This window comes from Xenopus laevis, chromosome 2S (genome assembly GCF_017654675.1).
Source record: "Xenopus laevis strain J_2021 chromosome 2S, Xenopus_laevis_v10.1, whole genome shotgun sequence".
In the NCBI taxonomy this organism is placed as follows: domain Eukaryota; kingdom Metazoa; phylum Chordata; class Amphibia; order Anura; family Pipidae; genus Xenopus; species Xenopus laevis.
Window position 1 is genome coordinate 23453622 of NC_054374.1, and position 16165 is coordinate 23469786.

At 35.6% G+C, this 16165-nt stretch overlaps 1 protein-coding gene across 50 annotated transcripts in view; it reads right to left on the minus strand.

Annotated features, from left to right (window-relative positions):
- Positions 1–16165, minus strand: part of tff3.7.S (Skin secretory protein xP2 S homeolog) — a 57298-nt gene that overhangs the window by 27625 nt on the left and 13508 nt on the right. For 36 of the 50 annotated variants that reach the window (XM_041583475.1, XM_041583463.1, XM_041583467.1 and 33 more), the window contains exons 9-22: positions 11116–11139; positions 8545–8574; positions 7639–7668; positions 6729–6758; positions 5819–5848; positions 4910–4939; positions 4007–4036; positions 2122–2145; positions 1886–1915; positions 1643–1672; positions 1443–1472; positions 948–977; positions 754–777; positions 560–583 (exon numbers count right to left, since the gene is read on the minus strand). In XM_041583475.1, the coding sequence (XP_041439409.1) occupies positions 560–583; positions 754–777; positions 948–977; positions 1443–1472; positions 1643–1672; positions 1886–1915; positions 2122–2145; positions 4007–4036; positions 4910–4939; positions 5819–5848; positions 6729–6758; positions 7639–7668; positions 8545–8574; positions 11116–11139 (396 nt within the window). The remainder of the gene's footprint in view (positions 1–559; positions 584–753; positions 778–947; positions 978–1442; positions 1473–1642; positions 1673–1885; positions 1916–2121; positions 2146–4006; positions 4037–4909; positions 4940–5818; positions 5849–6728; positions 6759–7638; positions 7669–8544; positions 8575–11115; positions 11140–16165) is intronic. The other 14 variants (XR_005965741.1, XR_005965740.1, XR_005965739.1 and 11 more) reach the window with 2 other exon arrangements.

Below are 16165 nucleotides of genomic sequence, written 5' to 3' on the forward strand. Positions count from 1 at the left end.
ATTGAACCTCATTTTCCAGTTTGCTGCCCAGTTTTCTAACTTAGTCAAATCACTCTGCAAAGTAGCAACTTTCTGCATGGAACCTATCGTTCTATACAATTTGGTATCATCTGCAAAAATAAAAACAGTACTTTCAATGCCCACTTCCAGGTCATTAATAAATAAGTTGACAAGCAAAGGAGCAAGTACAGAAACCTGCAGTACTCCACAAACAACACTGGTCCAATTATAAAATGTTTCATTTACCACTACTATTTGTAGTCTATCCTGGTATAAATACTATGTGCCAGGCCAACATTCCTTAATTTAACCAGTATCCTTCTGTGTGCCACTGTATCGAATGCTTAACAAAATCTAAGTAAATCACATCCACTGACATCCCAGAGGTCCCTGCTCACCTTCTCATAAAAAGAAATTAATATCTCTTATGAATACATTCGAAAACGTACTACATTTGAAAAGATCTAAATGATCAGAACTTTTTGATCCCTGGTCTACTATATGAAATATTTCCCATTTGTTTAACAACTTTACTGAAAATTATTAGGTGCCGTGTTACCTTCTGCTGGTGCAGAAGCCTCACCTAAACTAAAAATCAGTTAAGCATCTCATATGAATACATTCAAAAACATATATTTGTGACTACATTTGAAAAGATCTAAATAATCAGAACTTTTTGATCCCAGGTCTACTATATGAAATATTTTCCATATGTTTTAAGGTTTAACTGAAAATAATAAGGTGCCGTGTTACCTTCTGCTGGTGCAGGGGCCTCACCTAAAATAAAAAACACTTACATTTCTCTTACAAAAACATTCAAAAATGTATCTTACTGACTACATTTGAAAAGATATAAATGATCAGAACTTTCTGATCTCAGGTCTACTAAATGAAATATTTCCCATATGTTTAACAGATTTACTGAAAATAAAAAGGTGCCGTGTTACCTTCTGCTGGTGCTGGTGCAGGAGCCTCACCTAAAATAAAAATTAGTTAAATATCTCATACGAATACATTAAAAATGTATCTTTGTGACTACTTTTGAAAAGATCTAAATGATCAGAAAGTCAAAGTAAACTTTATTGTCATCTCAGCAGTATACGAATACACAGTGAGAAGAGACGACGTGGCTCCAGCTAGTACAAATCACAAAAAGGCACTTAGAGTACACAAATAATAAGGAAACATTTGAAATGTGCAATATATTGGCAGAAATTGGATATATACACGTGTAAGCCTTTAGAATTGTGCAAATAAATTAACACTTCACAAAGTTAAGTTCACAGTTCAGGTGTGTCTGGAATGTAGTGGGAGGGCAGGCAGTCAGTTGAGGAGTCTGATCGCTTGTGGAAAAAAGCTTTTTTTCTGATCCCAGGTCTACTATATGAAATATTTCCCATATGTTTTACAGCTTCACTGAAAATAATAAGGTGCAGTGTTACCTTCTGCTGTTGCTGGTGTAGGAGCCTCACCTAAAACAAAAATCAGTAAAATATCTCATATGAATACATTCAAAAACCTATCTTTGTGACTACATTTGAAAAGATCTAAATGATCAGAACTTTTTGATCCCAGGTCTACTATATAAAATATTTCCCATATGTTTTACAGTTTGACTGAAAATAATAAGGTGTCGTGTTACCTTCTGCTGGTGCTGGTGCAGGAGCCTCACCTAAAATAAAAATCACTTAAATATCTCTTACAAATACATTCAAAAATGACTACATTTGAAAAGATATAAATGATCAGATCTTTCGGATCTCAGGCCTACTGAATGAAATATTTCCCATATGTTTAACAGATTTACTAAAAATAATGCACTATTATATGAAATACTTCCCACCTCTTTCACTGCTTTATAGAAAATTGTAAGGTGTCATGTTACCTTCTGCTGGTGCTGGTGCAGGAGCTCCACCTAAAATAATAAGCAGTGGCTAGAAATAACTTTTGGATACATGATTACATCTTCATATTAGCTACTTCATTTGAATAAAAATATAAAAATGATGTCAAAAGATAAAAATTGATCATATTTCAACAAACAATTGAAAAATTTGCTCCTCACTGCTAGTTTAACAGACTATTGACTGCTATATTATAAATAAAAAGGTGCCATGTTACCTTCTGCTGGTGCAGGAGCCCCACCTAAAATAAAAAGCAGAGACAACATATAAATACATGGTTAAAACTGAATGTTTTTTTCTATAATCTGCAAAATACAAGCCAATATTTGAATAAAATTTTCACTTTCAGCATCTAGTCCTACTGGTATATATAGTAAATACTCGTGATTTACAAACATTTGCCAAATGTGATTTGTGATATTACTTAAATGTAATGTCTATGGATTTGTACCCTTGTGACTAATTTCCCACCATCATTTGATTATAATGCCTACCTGATATTCCAGGCTAGTGCTCATGTTCTGCACCAAACCAGGGTATTTCATCCGAATCTTATTGTCACCATCGTCTTTGACTTTCACCATCTTTTCTCCATTCTGGTCCAGGCAGGTGCATGATCAGTATAGTGAAAAGCTGAACTTGGGCACAAAAGGCCTGCTTATTCACTCTGCTGGACATATGCCTGTCTGGGCTCAGAGCATAGAAGACAGAAGTGACATAACACTATCATCTGGATGTCGGATGAATCTCTTTTTGTGAATATACAGCACATGAATATAAAGCACTCAGACTGTAAAACTATTTACGATTAAAATTTACAAACTATGAAGGAACACGGAAGTTTCCATCTTCATACAATATGTCTTAACTGCGTAATTAAAGGGATACTGCCATGGGAAAGCAGCTTTTTTTTTCAAAATTAAAAGTGCTGCTCCAGCTGAATTCATTCATTTTTTAAAAGAGCAAACGGTTTGATTTATATTTAAAGAAAGTTGTCAGGAGAAACAAAGAGGCTGCTCTGATGTTCTTCTGCTTGGGAAAGGTTTGAGGAAGGTTTTTATTTTTTTTCCTAAGCGGAAGAACATCAGAGCAGCCTCTTTCTTTTGCCTGACAACTTCCTTGACTACTTGGTGGTCAGACTGGTGGGAAACTGACCAGCAGGTGGTCAGTTTCCCACCAGTCTGACCATTAAGGGATACATGTACTGTTAAAAATTCATATTAACAGTACATGTATCCCTTAATATCTTGGAATAAAAACAAAATAAAAAAAGAATGCAAATTACAAAAGTGCTTCGAATAGCACCCTCATCAATGTTACATTCACTTATTCTAATCAGATTCCCAGGTGCCCCCAGTCATGTGACTTGTGCTCTGATAAACTTCAGTCACTCTTTACTGCTACACTGCAAGTTGGGGTGATATCACATCCCTCCCTCCCCCCCTGCTCCAGTAGCCCATCAGAGGAAGGTAACCAGATAACAACTCCCTGGTAGATGTAAAAATACCACTCAATAGTAAAAATATATGTCCCACTGCAACTCCTTCAGATACACTGAGTAGGAGAAACAATAGCCTGTCAGAAAGCATTTCAATTGTGTAACACTGGCTCTTTCTGAAAGCACATGACCAGGCAAAATAACCTGACATGGCGCCTACACACCAATATTACAACTAAAGAAAAATACACTTGTTGGGTTAGGAATGAAAATTTTATATTGTAGAGTGAATTATTTGCAGTGTAAACAGTGCCATTTAGAAATAAAAACTATACTATAAATATCAGAATATAATTCCTTTAAGGTCAAAATTAATAATAATCATTAAAATAAAAAAGTTTTTTGAAGTCAAAGTAAAATCGTTCGATCGTAGGTTAAAATCATTCGAATCGTTCAGTTCGAAGTATTTAATCGTTCAATCGAACTATTTTACTTCGACCGCAGAATACACAAATTCAATGAAAAAAATTCTAATTCGATGTTCTAATTCAAAGTATTTTAATTCATTGGTCGAATTTCGAAGTATTTTTTACTTCAAAATATCGACCCTTGATAAATCTGCCCCTTACACTCCTTTATTGAAAATAACAAGATACTATGTTACCTTCTGCTGGTGCTGGTGCAGGGGCCCCACCTAAAATGAAATGCAGGCATATATCACTTACAGATACATAAAAATCTTTTGTTAGTGACTTTTTTAAATAGCAAGCATCATAACTAGAATGTTAAAAACATCTAAATAAATCAAACTTTTGATTTTAACTGGAAATAAAAAACAGAGCTGTGACTGCCAGTATACTATTTGAAATACTTCCAGACTTGCTATAATAAACAAAGTGAATAAACTTCTGGATATATAATTAAAATTTAGATGGTAAGCACTATGGGGCAGGGACCTCAGATCTGCCGAGTTTATATCGAAGTCACTTGCAGATGTCCCGATTGGAAGATATCATGTTCTGCATTGGATTTCGTACAATAATCCAAATAATTTGGAAGTTTCTGTGATCTGTGCAGGAATTAGCCCAAAAATCCAATTATTTTGGACATTTCAAGCATCTCGATAAAATCGTACATACCAATATTACAACTAAAGAAAAATACACTTGTTGGGTTAGGAATGAAAATTTTATATTGTAGAGTAAATTATTTGCAATGTAAACAGTGCCATTTAGAAATAAAAAATATCAGAATATAATTCCCTTAAGGTCAAAATTAATAATAATCATTAAAATAAAAAAGTTTTTTGAAGTCAAAGTAAAATCGTTCGATCGTACGTTAAAATCGTTCGAATCGTTCAATTCGAAGTATTTAATCGTTCAATCGAACGATTTTACTTCGACCGCAGAATACACAAATTCGAGGAAAAAATTCGAATTCGATGTTCGAATTCAAAGTATTTTAATTCATTGGTCGAATTTCGAAGTATTTTTTACTTCAAAATATCGATCCTTGATAAATCTGCCCCTTACACTCCTTTATTGAAAATAACAAGATACTATGTTACCTTCTGCTGGTGCTGGTGCAGGGGCCCCACCTAAAATGAAATGCAGGCATATATCACTTACAGATACATAAAAATCTTTTGTTAGTGACTTTTTTAAATAGCAAGCATCATAACTAGAATGTTAAAAACATCTAAATAAATCAAACTTTTGATTTTAGCTGGAAATAAAAAACAGAGCTGTGACTGCCAGTGTACTATTTGAAATACTTCCAGACTTGCTATAATAAACAAAGTGAATAAACTTCTGGATATATAATTAAAATTTAGATGGTAAGCACTATGGGGCAGGGACCTCAGATCTGCCGAGTTTATATCGAAGTCACTTGCAGATGTCCCGTTTGCAATTGGAAGATATCATGTTCTGCATTGGATTTCGTACAATAATCCAAATAATTTGGAAGTTTCTGTGATCTGTGCAGGAATTAGCCCAAAAATCCAATTATTTTGGACATTTCAAGCATCTCGATAAAATCGTACATACCAATTTTACAACTAAAGAAAAATACACTTGTTGGGTTAGGAATGAAAATTTTATATTGTAGAGTAAATTATTTGCAGTGTAAACAGTGCCATTTAGAAATAAAAAATATCAGAATATAATTCCCTTAAGGTCAAAATTAATAATAATCATTAAAATAAAAAAGTTTTTTGAAGTCAAAGTAAAATCGTTCGATCGTACGTTAAAATCGTTCGAATCGTTCAATTCGAAGTATTTAATCGTTCAATCGAACGATTTTACTTCGACCGCAGAATACACAAATTCGAGGAAAAAATTCGAATTCGATGTTCGAATTCAAAGTATTTTAATTCATTGGTCGAATTTCGAAGTATTTTTTACTTCAAAATATCGATCCTTGATAAATCTGCCCCTTACACTCCTTTATTGAAAATAACAAGATACTATGTTACCTTCTGCTGGTGCTGGTGCAGGGGCCCCACCTAAAATGAAATGCAGGCATATATCACTTACAGATACATAAAAATCTTTTGTTAGTGACTTTTTTAAATAGCAAGCATCATAACTAGAATGTTAAAAACATCTAAATAAATCAAACTTTTGATTTTAGCTGGAAATAAAAAACAGATCTGTGACTGCCAGTGTACTATTTGAAATACTTCCAGACTTGCTATAATAAACAAAGTGAATAAACTTCTGGATATATAATTAAAATTTAGATGGTAAGCACTATGGGGCAGGGACCTCAGATCTGCCGAGTTTATATCGAAGTCACTTGCAGATGTCCCGTTTGCAATTGGAAGATATCATGTTCTGCGTTGGATTTCGTACAATAATCCAAATAATTTGGAAGTTTCTGTGATCTGTGCAGGAATTAGCCCAAAAATCCAATTATTTTGGACATTTCAAGCATCTCGATAAAATCGTACATACCAATTTTACAACTAAAGAAAAATACACTTGTTGGGTTAGGAATGAAAATTTTATATTGTAGAGTAAATTATTTGCAGTGTAAACAGTGCCATTTAGAAATAAAAAATATCAGAATATAATTCCCTTAAGGTCAAAATTAATAATAATCATTAAAATAAAAAAGTTTTTTGAAGTCAAAGTAAAATCGTTCGATCGTACGTTAAAATCGTTCGAATCGTTCAATTCGAAGTATTTAATCGTTCAATCGAACGATTTTACTTCGACCGCAGAATACACAAATTCGAGGAAAAAAATTCGAATTCGATGTTCGAATTCAAAGTATTTTAATTCATTGGTCGAATTTCGAAGTATTTTTTACTTCAAAATATCGATCCTTGATAAATCTGCCCCTTACACTCCTTTATTGAAAATAACAAGATACTATGTTACCTTCTGCTGGTGCTGGTGCAGGGGCCCCACCTAAAATGAAATGCAGGCATATATCACTTACAGATACATAAAAATCTTTTGTTAGTGACTTTTTTAAATAGCAAGCATCATAACTAGAATGTTAAAAACATCTAAATAAATCAAACTTTTGATTTTAGCTGGAAATAAAAAACAGAGCTGTGACTGCCAGTGTACTATTTGAAATACTTCCAGACTTGCTATAATAAACAAAGTGAATAAACTTCTGGATATATAATTAAAATTTAGATGGTAAGCACTATGGGGCAGGGACCTCAGATCTGCCGAGTTTATATCGAAGTCACTTGCAGATGTCCCGTTTGCAATTGGAAGATATCATGTTCTGCGTTGGATTTCGTACAATAATCCAAATAATTTGGAAGTTTCTGTGATCTGTGCAGGAATTAGCCCAAAAATCCAATTATTTTGGACATTTCAAGCATCTCGATAAAATCGTACATACCAATTTTACAACTAAAGAAAAATACACTTGTTGGGTTAGGAATGAAAATTTTATATTGTAGAGTAAATTATTTGCAGTGTAAACAGTGCCATTTAGAAATAAAAAATATCAGAATATAATTCCCTTAAGGTCAAAATTAATAATAATCATTAAAATAAAAAAGTTTTTTGAAGTCAAAGTAAAATCGTTCGATCGTACGTTAAAATCGTTCGAATCGTTCAATTCGAAGTATTTAATCGTTCAATCGAACGATTTTACTTCGACCGCAGAATACACAAATTCGAGGAAAAAAATTCGAATTCGATGTTCGAATTCAAAGTATTTTAATTCATTGGTCGAATTTCGAAGTATTTTTTACTTCAAAATATCGATCCTTGATAAATCTGCCCCTTACACTCCTTTATTGAAAATAACAAGATACTATGTTACCTTCTGCTGGTGCTGGTGCAGGGGCCCCACCTAAAATGAAATGCAGGCATATATCACTTACAGATACATAAAAATCTTTTGTTAGTGACTTTTTTAAATAGCAAGCATCATAACTAGAATGTTAAAAACATCTAAATAAATCAAACTTTTGATTTTAGCTGGAAATAAAAAACAGAGCTGTGACTGCCAGTGTACTATTTGAAATACTTCCAGACTTGCTATAATAAACAAAGTGAATAAACTTCTGGATATATAATTAAAATTTAGATGGTAAGCACTATGGGGCAGGGACCTCAGATCTGCCGAGTTTATATCGAAGTCACTTGCAGATGTCCCGTTTGCAATTGGAAGATATCATGTTCTGCGTTGGATTTCGTACAATAATCCAAATAATTTGGAAGTTTCTGTGATCTGTGCAGGAATTAGCCCAAAAATCCAATTATTTTGGACATTTCAAGCATCTCGATAAAATCGTACATACCAATTTTACAACTAAAGAAAAATACACTTGTTGGGTTAGGAATGAAAATTTTATATTGTAGAGTAAATTATTTGCAGTGTAAACAGTGCCATTTAGAAATAAAAAATATCAGAATATAATTCCCTTAAGGTCAAAATTAATAATAATCATTAAAATAAAAAAGTTTTTTGAAGTCAAAGTAAAATCGTTCGATCGTACGTTAAAATCGTTCGAATCGTTCAATTCGAAGTATTTAATCGTTCAATCGAACGATTTTACTTCGACCGCAGAATACACAAATTCGAGGAAAAAAATTCCAATTCGATATTCGAATTCAAACTTTTTTAATTCATTGGTCGAATTTCGAAGTATTTTTTACTTCAAAATATCGACCCTTAATAAATCTGCCCCTTACACTCCTTTATTGAAATAAGATAATATGTTACCTTCTGCTGGTGCTAGTGCAGGGACCCCACCTAAAATGAAATGCAGGCATATATCACTTACAGATACATAGAAAATTTTTGTTAGTAATAGTATTTTGGACTTTTCAAGCATCTCAATAAAATCGTACAATTGCTTTTTTTTAATAATAAATAAGGTCACATCATGGATTCTAGTTTGGTCAGACTTTTTTATTTTTTTTATTAGAAAAAAATCGAATTTTGATAAATAACCCCACAGTGTATCTACAGTGGAACTAGATATTAATCAATTATATAAGGAAATCTTTTCACAATTGCAGAGCATGCAAGAAATGTTTTTTAATATGTTATAATATGTTGTAAAGGTGCTGGTGTTCAAAAATGTTTGGATGTGTGTATTTTTTATTTATAAAATGCTACTTGCAGCACTGTAAGATAAAACAATGCATAAAAAAACAAACAGGGGTGAATATAATAATAAAATATAAATAAATACAAAATACAGTTACATACAAGGTCAAATAGTAAGGGGCAGATTTATTAAAGGTCGAAAGGTGAATTTTCGAATGAAAAAAATTTGAATTTCGAACTATTATTTGTGTTCTTTGACTAGGGAATTGTCCAAATTCGATTTGAATAAAATTAAAAAATTTGAATATTGAAATTTATCATGTACTGTCTCTTCGACAGTTCGACTTCGACCATTCTCCATCTAAAACCTGCCAAATTGCTGTTTTAGATTTAGATTTTAGAACTTTTAATTTTTTTTCAAATTTGAATCAAATTTGGACTATTCCCTAGTTGAAGTACACAAAAATTTGCTCGAAATTCAAATTTTTTTAATTAGAATTTTCACATCGACCCTTGATAAATCTGTCCCATAATGTTTTGCTGTATACTGCTGATGATCTGGTCAGATTTTAAAAGGGGATAAACACAATTTTTTCGTAGGAAAAAAACCTCAAATTTTTCAAGACTTATTAAACCCCGATGGTGTTAAAAGTCTGAATTAAAAAGTACTCCAACTCAGACCTGCTGAATTCATGTAGAAGTCAATGGCAAATATCCCATTGATGTTCTGATCTGCGCTGGGTTCTTTGCAATAATCCAAAGATTTTATGGTTTTTGGATGTAAAAATTCAAGTTGGAGGTTTTGGGTGTCAAATACGAAAAATTTGCAGATTTTAGCATTTGTGTTCAAAAGATATCCCTTCTGGTGGATGGTGCTGGGGATTTTAGTGTGGTGTAACTGTCCAAAAAGTTTTGGACAGTCAGGAAAGGTTTGATGAATAGAGAAAATATTGAACTTGGAAGCTTTCAGTATTACCCAGTTTGATAATTGGCAAATCAGTCAAAGAAGGATTTTCACTCCTTGTGAAGGCTCCAAATAACATCCTGTGCTTAGTGATATAAACCAGAATAGTTCACAGCCTTATAGGGTTTCTATCACATCATTCTAATAATAGAATATACCAAGCCTCTGGGAGCACCAACAGCATTGTGTGATAATACCTAGTTGGCGGTGAGGTGTCCCCACAGGCGAAGCGTCTGTTGATACACAGAGAGGCTGGGTACAAAATATATTATTAGAATGATGTCATATAAACCCTATAAGGCTGTGAACTATTCTGCTACTGATTCTTTATTCTACTCCTCTCTGTCACAGATGACAATGGTTTTTTTTTCAAAAAAAAGAGAGAAAGACTGATATCCATATCTGATAAGCAATTGTAGGTTTTTTTTAATTTTTTGAAAAATGTAAAACATGTTCATGTGCAAGGAAGCTGAGTATGACCTCTAGCTTATAAAATAATGACACCTTCTTCTGGTGCTGGTCCCTGCCTAAATACACATGCAAAAACACAAAGGGGGTTATCTATCAAAATCCAAATTTATCTGATTTTTTTTTAAATTAAAAAGTCCGGCCAAACTAGAATGTACGATTTGACCTTATTTATTATTTAAACAGTACAATTTAATCTGATAGGGAAAAATCTTTATAAAATCGAGTGTTTCCCAAAAAAAGTTTCCCAAAAAAAGTTCGGATTTTGCCTGAAAAGTCCAAAATAGTCAGCATTTTTGGGCTAGTTCCAGCGCAGACCACAAAAACTTCAAGAAAGGATAGGGACATCTCCCACTGATTTATATACAACCTCTACAGGTCTGAGAAACCAGATTTTTGGAGCCAGACTTTTTGCAGCATCGGGCTTTAATACATTCCGAAAAGTTTTTCTCCCACTAAAAATTCTGATTTTATAGTAAAAAAAACATGCAAATGTTTTGAGTTATTTCCATTCTGACTTTAATAAATAACCCCAGTTATTATATGGAACTTATTTTAATCAATATAGATGAACAAAAATTGTTCAAACTAGAAAACTGTGTAGATGTTAAACTATAATTGAAAATGAATGTTTCTGTCTTAATTGGGTAACCACGGTTTGAAAAAATATACTTTAATGTGGTTATCAACAATATTTACATTTTCTACAAAAAGGGCAAGATCTAACAACAGCACCCAGTTTCCTATAGAGAAAGAAAAAACACCAACATTTTCATAAGTTTCTAAAACATAATTAATTTAGCACTTACCATCTGCTGGCGCTGGTTCTGCTCCTAATGATAAACACATAATTCAAATCAAATATTAATTCTTACAATTAAAAAAAAAGTTTCTATTGTCTGAAAAAAGTAGTGTCAAAATACATTTTACATTCATATTTTAACAAATTTTAAAAAACATCTCACTAGTGATGAGCAGAATTTTTCGCCACAAAAATGATGGTCATAGACTCTAAAGGGTGAAAAAATATGTAGGCAGTCAAAAATTTGTTACACATCAAAGAAAAAATTCTCCCCATTAACTTCACTGCATTTTGGCAAATGTTAACCGTTTTGTGAATTTTCAGTGAAGCAAGTCAGATTCGCCCATCACTACATCTCACCACTGAGGTTTCTCATTGTCTATAAAAAAGAGTGTCAACATTGAAATTTTGCGAAACTTCATGTCAGGTGTGGCCTGGAATCAAACTCTGGACTTTGTCTTAAACTGTACCTACACTAATCCACTGAGCAACTGGGGGCTTTCTGAGTCAGTATGGGTCAGTAATCTTGATGGTTGTGTGTGTTACATACTGTAGTTAGTTACATAGTTAAATCAGGTTGAAAAAAGATGAAGTCCATCAAGTTCAAACCCTCCAAATGAAACCCAGCATCCATACACACACCCCTCCATGCACTCACATCAATTATAAATACCCATATCTATACTAACTATAGAGTTTAGTATCACAATAGCCTTTGATATTATGTTTGTCCAAGAAATCATCCAAGTCACTCTTAAAGGAGAACTAAACCCTAAAAATGATTATGGTTTAAAATGCCATATTTTATATAGTGAACTTATTGCACCAGCCTAAAGTTTCAGCTTGTCAATAGTAGCAATGATCCAAGACTTCAAACTTGTCGCAGGGGGTTACCATCTTGGAAAGTGTCTGTGACACTCACATGCTCAGTCGGCTCTGAGCAGCTGTTGAGAAGCTAAGCTTAGGGGTTGTCATAAATCAAGCAGAAAATGAGGTTGGTCTGTAATATAAGTTGATGCTACAGGACTGATTCTTAAATTCTGATGCTAATTGCACTGATTTCTGTGCTGCCACATAGTAATTATATGTATTAATTACTAATCAGCCTTATATTGTGACATTTCTATTCAATGTGTACTGTATATTCTGAGTGGGTCCCTAAGCTCAGTAAGTGACAGCAGCACAGACCATGTGCAGTGAATCAACAGAAAAGAAGATGGCGAGCTTCTGGGGCATCTTTGGAGACACAGATCTTTACTGCTAAAGGGCTGTGGTTGCCTTGAGCTAGTACAGAAGCACAAAACTTAATGTACAAGATTTCTAAACTACAACTTTAGTAAGGCTTAAGTTCTCCTTTAAAAACATTAACAATCAGCCATCACAACATCACCCGGCAGTGCATCCCACAACCTCACTGTCGTCACTGTGAAGAACTACCTACGTTGCTTCAAATGAAAGTTTTTTTCCATTAATCTGAAGGGGTGGCCTCTGGTATGGTGATCATATTTATGGGTAAGAAGGTCCTCTGCTATTTGTCTATAATGTCCTCTAATATACTTGTGAAGTGCAAACCTATCCCGTCGCAAGTGCCTTTTTTTCCAGAGAAAACAACCCCAACCTTGACAGTCTACTTTCATAATTTAAGTCTTTCATTCCTCTAACCAGTTTAGTTGCACGTCTCTACACTCTCCCATTGAGCTCTCAGCAGGGACGGCCGCCACGCTGCCTCCCATCCTTTTCAGTGCCGGTTCCTTAGTGCATGCACGGCATGCATTTACTTTATTTATAGGCGCCTGGAAAACCGACTCTTCTGATATTTGTATTCTGACCCGTGCCTGTCTTGACCATTCTGATTGATCTCCCGGTTTTGACCCTTGCCTGTCTGACTTTGCTTGAATAATGCCCGCACCGACCCGGCCTGATCTGACTACGCTTTTTGTCTGTTCAAGTTCGGAAACAGGACTACCTAGTTCAAGGTCTGCATAACCTAGCCCGCAGGTTGGACGCTGCACAACAGGTTCTGAATCCAGCTGTTCAACCTCCTGGTAGTTTAGGTAATAAATCCCATGAACCCAAAATCTCCTTCCCCGAAAAATTTAGTGGGTATAGGACAAAATTCTTCCAGGAGGCATGTAAATTATATCTAAGTTTCTTCCCCCACTTTTTTGCTTCTGGGGAAGAAAAAGTGAGGTTTGTAATGATCTTTTTATAAAGCAACCCACAAATATGGGCGCTATGGTTACCCCCCCTCTGATCCTGTCCATTTCTCCCTTGAAACATTCTTTAATTTTAAGGCAATGCTTTACAATGACCCGGATCATGCTTCTTCAGCCGATGTCGCGATTCGTAGGTTACGCCAGGGGAAAAGGGCAGTAGAGGAGTATTGCACTGAATTCCGACGGTGGTCTGTAGAGACTGGTTGGAACGACATGGCCCTTTGTAGCCAATTTCACTTCCTGAGGTCTCTGAGGAAGTGCATAGCCACGAAACGCGTCAGACCTCAGACGCTAGATGTTTGATCAGATGAGAAAATAAAGTTATACCTTTTTAACCATAACCTCGTGTGGGCGATTCCTTCGGGTGCCGGTGTGCGCTGCTACAAAACCTGTTGTGCAATTTCACTTAGGGCTTTCTGAAACTGTCGAGGACAGTTTAGTTAATTCCCTTAATCTGCTACCCTGGATGATCTAATGTGTCTTGCCATCCAGGTTGACAAAAGGAGAGGAGAGCAGAAAAGGGTACTTCTGTTCCTACTGGGTACACTTATGTTAAGCCTTCTAACCCCTCAGTGGCTCTGCCTCAGGAGGAACCCATGCAATTGGGTATCACTAATCTAACTCCTGAGGAAAAGGCTTGCAGGTGGTCTCAGGGTCTGTGTATTTATTGTGGGGATAAGGGTCATTTTCTTAACCAGTGTCCTAAGAGGCCAGGTAACTTCAAAGCCTAAATGGAGAAGGGGAGCTCCATTTCGGTCGAGAAGTTTCCTCTCCCCAATTTTCCTCTAGGATCATGGTACCTGTTATTTTAACCTGGCCTACAGTTTCTGTTAAGGTTTCTACTTTTGTGGATTCTGGGGCGGCGGGGAGTTTTTTTGGATGCTGCCTTCGCAGTAAGGTATAACATTCCTCTAACAACCCTTATTCCTCCCATGAGAATCTCAGCCATTGACAAAAAGTCCTTTAGGGTCAGGTTTGCCAAAAGATCTGTGGCATTGACCATGTGCACTAACAACTTGCATTTTGAGGAGTTATCCTACCATGTAATCGAAGGTTCTTCCTCTTCTCCTCTATTTTTAGGGTTACATGGTTACAGGTACACAACCCCCATATTGACTGGGTAACTGGGGAGATTCTTCAGTGGGGTCTCAAATGTAAAGGTTCTTGTTTCCAGGTTCCTCAAATGGCGGTAGTCAAATCCTTAGAGGGTTTACCCATGGCTTATGCAGAGTTTTCTGATGTGTTCTCTAAAAAAGTCGCTGAAACACCCCCACATAGACGTTATGACTGCCCAATTGACCTCATGCCCGGCTCTACTTCTCCTAGAGGGATAACTTATCCTCTTTCTTTGCTTAAGTCCACGCAATGAAAGATTATATCAAAGAAAATCTCGAAAGTGGTTTCATTAGGTCCTCTAGTTCCCCTGCTAGTGCTGGATTCTTTTTCGTGGGCAAGAAGGATGGAGGTATTCACCCATGTATTGACTATAGAGGCCTTTATAAAATTACTTAATCAAAAACTGCTATCCCCTTCCACTGATATCTGAGTTATTCGATTAAGTTAGGAATGCTACCATCTATACTAAACTTGATCTTAGAGGTGCATATAATCTCATTCGTATCAGGGAAGGAGATGAGTGGAAAACGGCCTTTAACACCAGGGATGGCCAATACGAATATTTAGTCATGCCATTTGGTCTTTGCAATGCCCCCGCAGTGTTCCAGGAATTTGTCAATGACATCTTCCGGGACTTGCTAGGGTTATTCGTAGTGGTATATCTTGACAATATTTAAATTTTCTCTTCTAACTTGGGGGACCATCAGAAACATGTCCGGGTTTTACTCAGGTTAAGAAAGAATAATTTATTTGCTAAACTTGAGAAATGCACCTTTGAGGTTTCTTCTATCCAATTTTTGGGGTTTAATATTTCTAGTAAGGGTCTAGAAATGGATCCCGGGAAGGTTAAGGCCGTATTGGATACATGCAACCCAGAGGTTTTTAGGTTTTGCAAATTATTATCGTCAATTCATTTAAAAAAGTTTACTTGGTGGTGTCTCCAATTTATGGATCTGACCAGAAAGGGTGCTGATCAAAGTATGTGGTCTCCCGAGGCTATTCAAGCCTTTGAGTTCCTTAAAAAAGGAGTTTGTATCTTCTCCCATACTCCATCACCCTGATACTACTCTTCCTTTCATTGTAGAGGTTGATGCTTCTGAAGTTGGGGCTTGGGGCAGTCCTTTCTCAAAGGCATCCGATAACCAACAAGGTGCATCCATGTGCATTCTTCTCTAAAATATTCTCTTCTGCTGAGGCCAATTATGACATTGGTAATAGAGAATTGTTGGCTATCAAATGGGCCTTTGAGAAATGGTGACACCTGTTGGAGGGGGCTAAACATACCATAACGGTCTTTACGGACCACAAAAATCTGTTATACATCATATCTGCTAAACGGTTGAATCCTAGGCAGGCTAGATGGGCTTTATTTTTTACCCGGTTTAATTTCTCTCTCACATACAGGCCTGGTTCCAAGAGTACTAAGGCAGAGACACTCTCTAGGAGTTTTGAGTCAAACATGTCTGAACCCATAGAGCGTGTACCCATCATTCCCGGTGAGATGATTGTGGCAGTTTTGGGATCAGATCTGGCCACACTTTTATCTTCTGCACAGTCGTCTGCTCTTGTAGCCACTCCTCCTGGGAGATTATTTGTGCCTGAGGACTTAAGGGAACAGGTTCTGGGTGAAGCTCACAACTCTAAAATGGTGGGACATCCTGGTATTTCTAAAACCTTGTCTTTACTGTCTGTAATGTGTGGTGGCTTTCATTTAAACAAGATGTC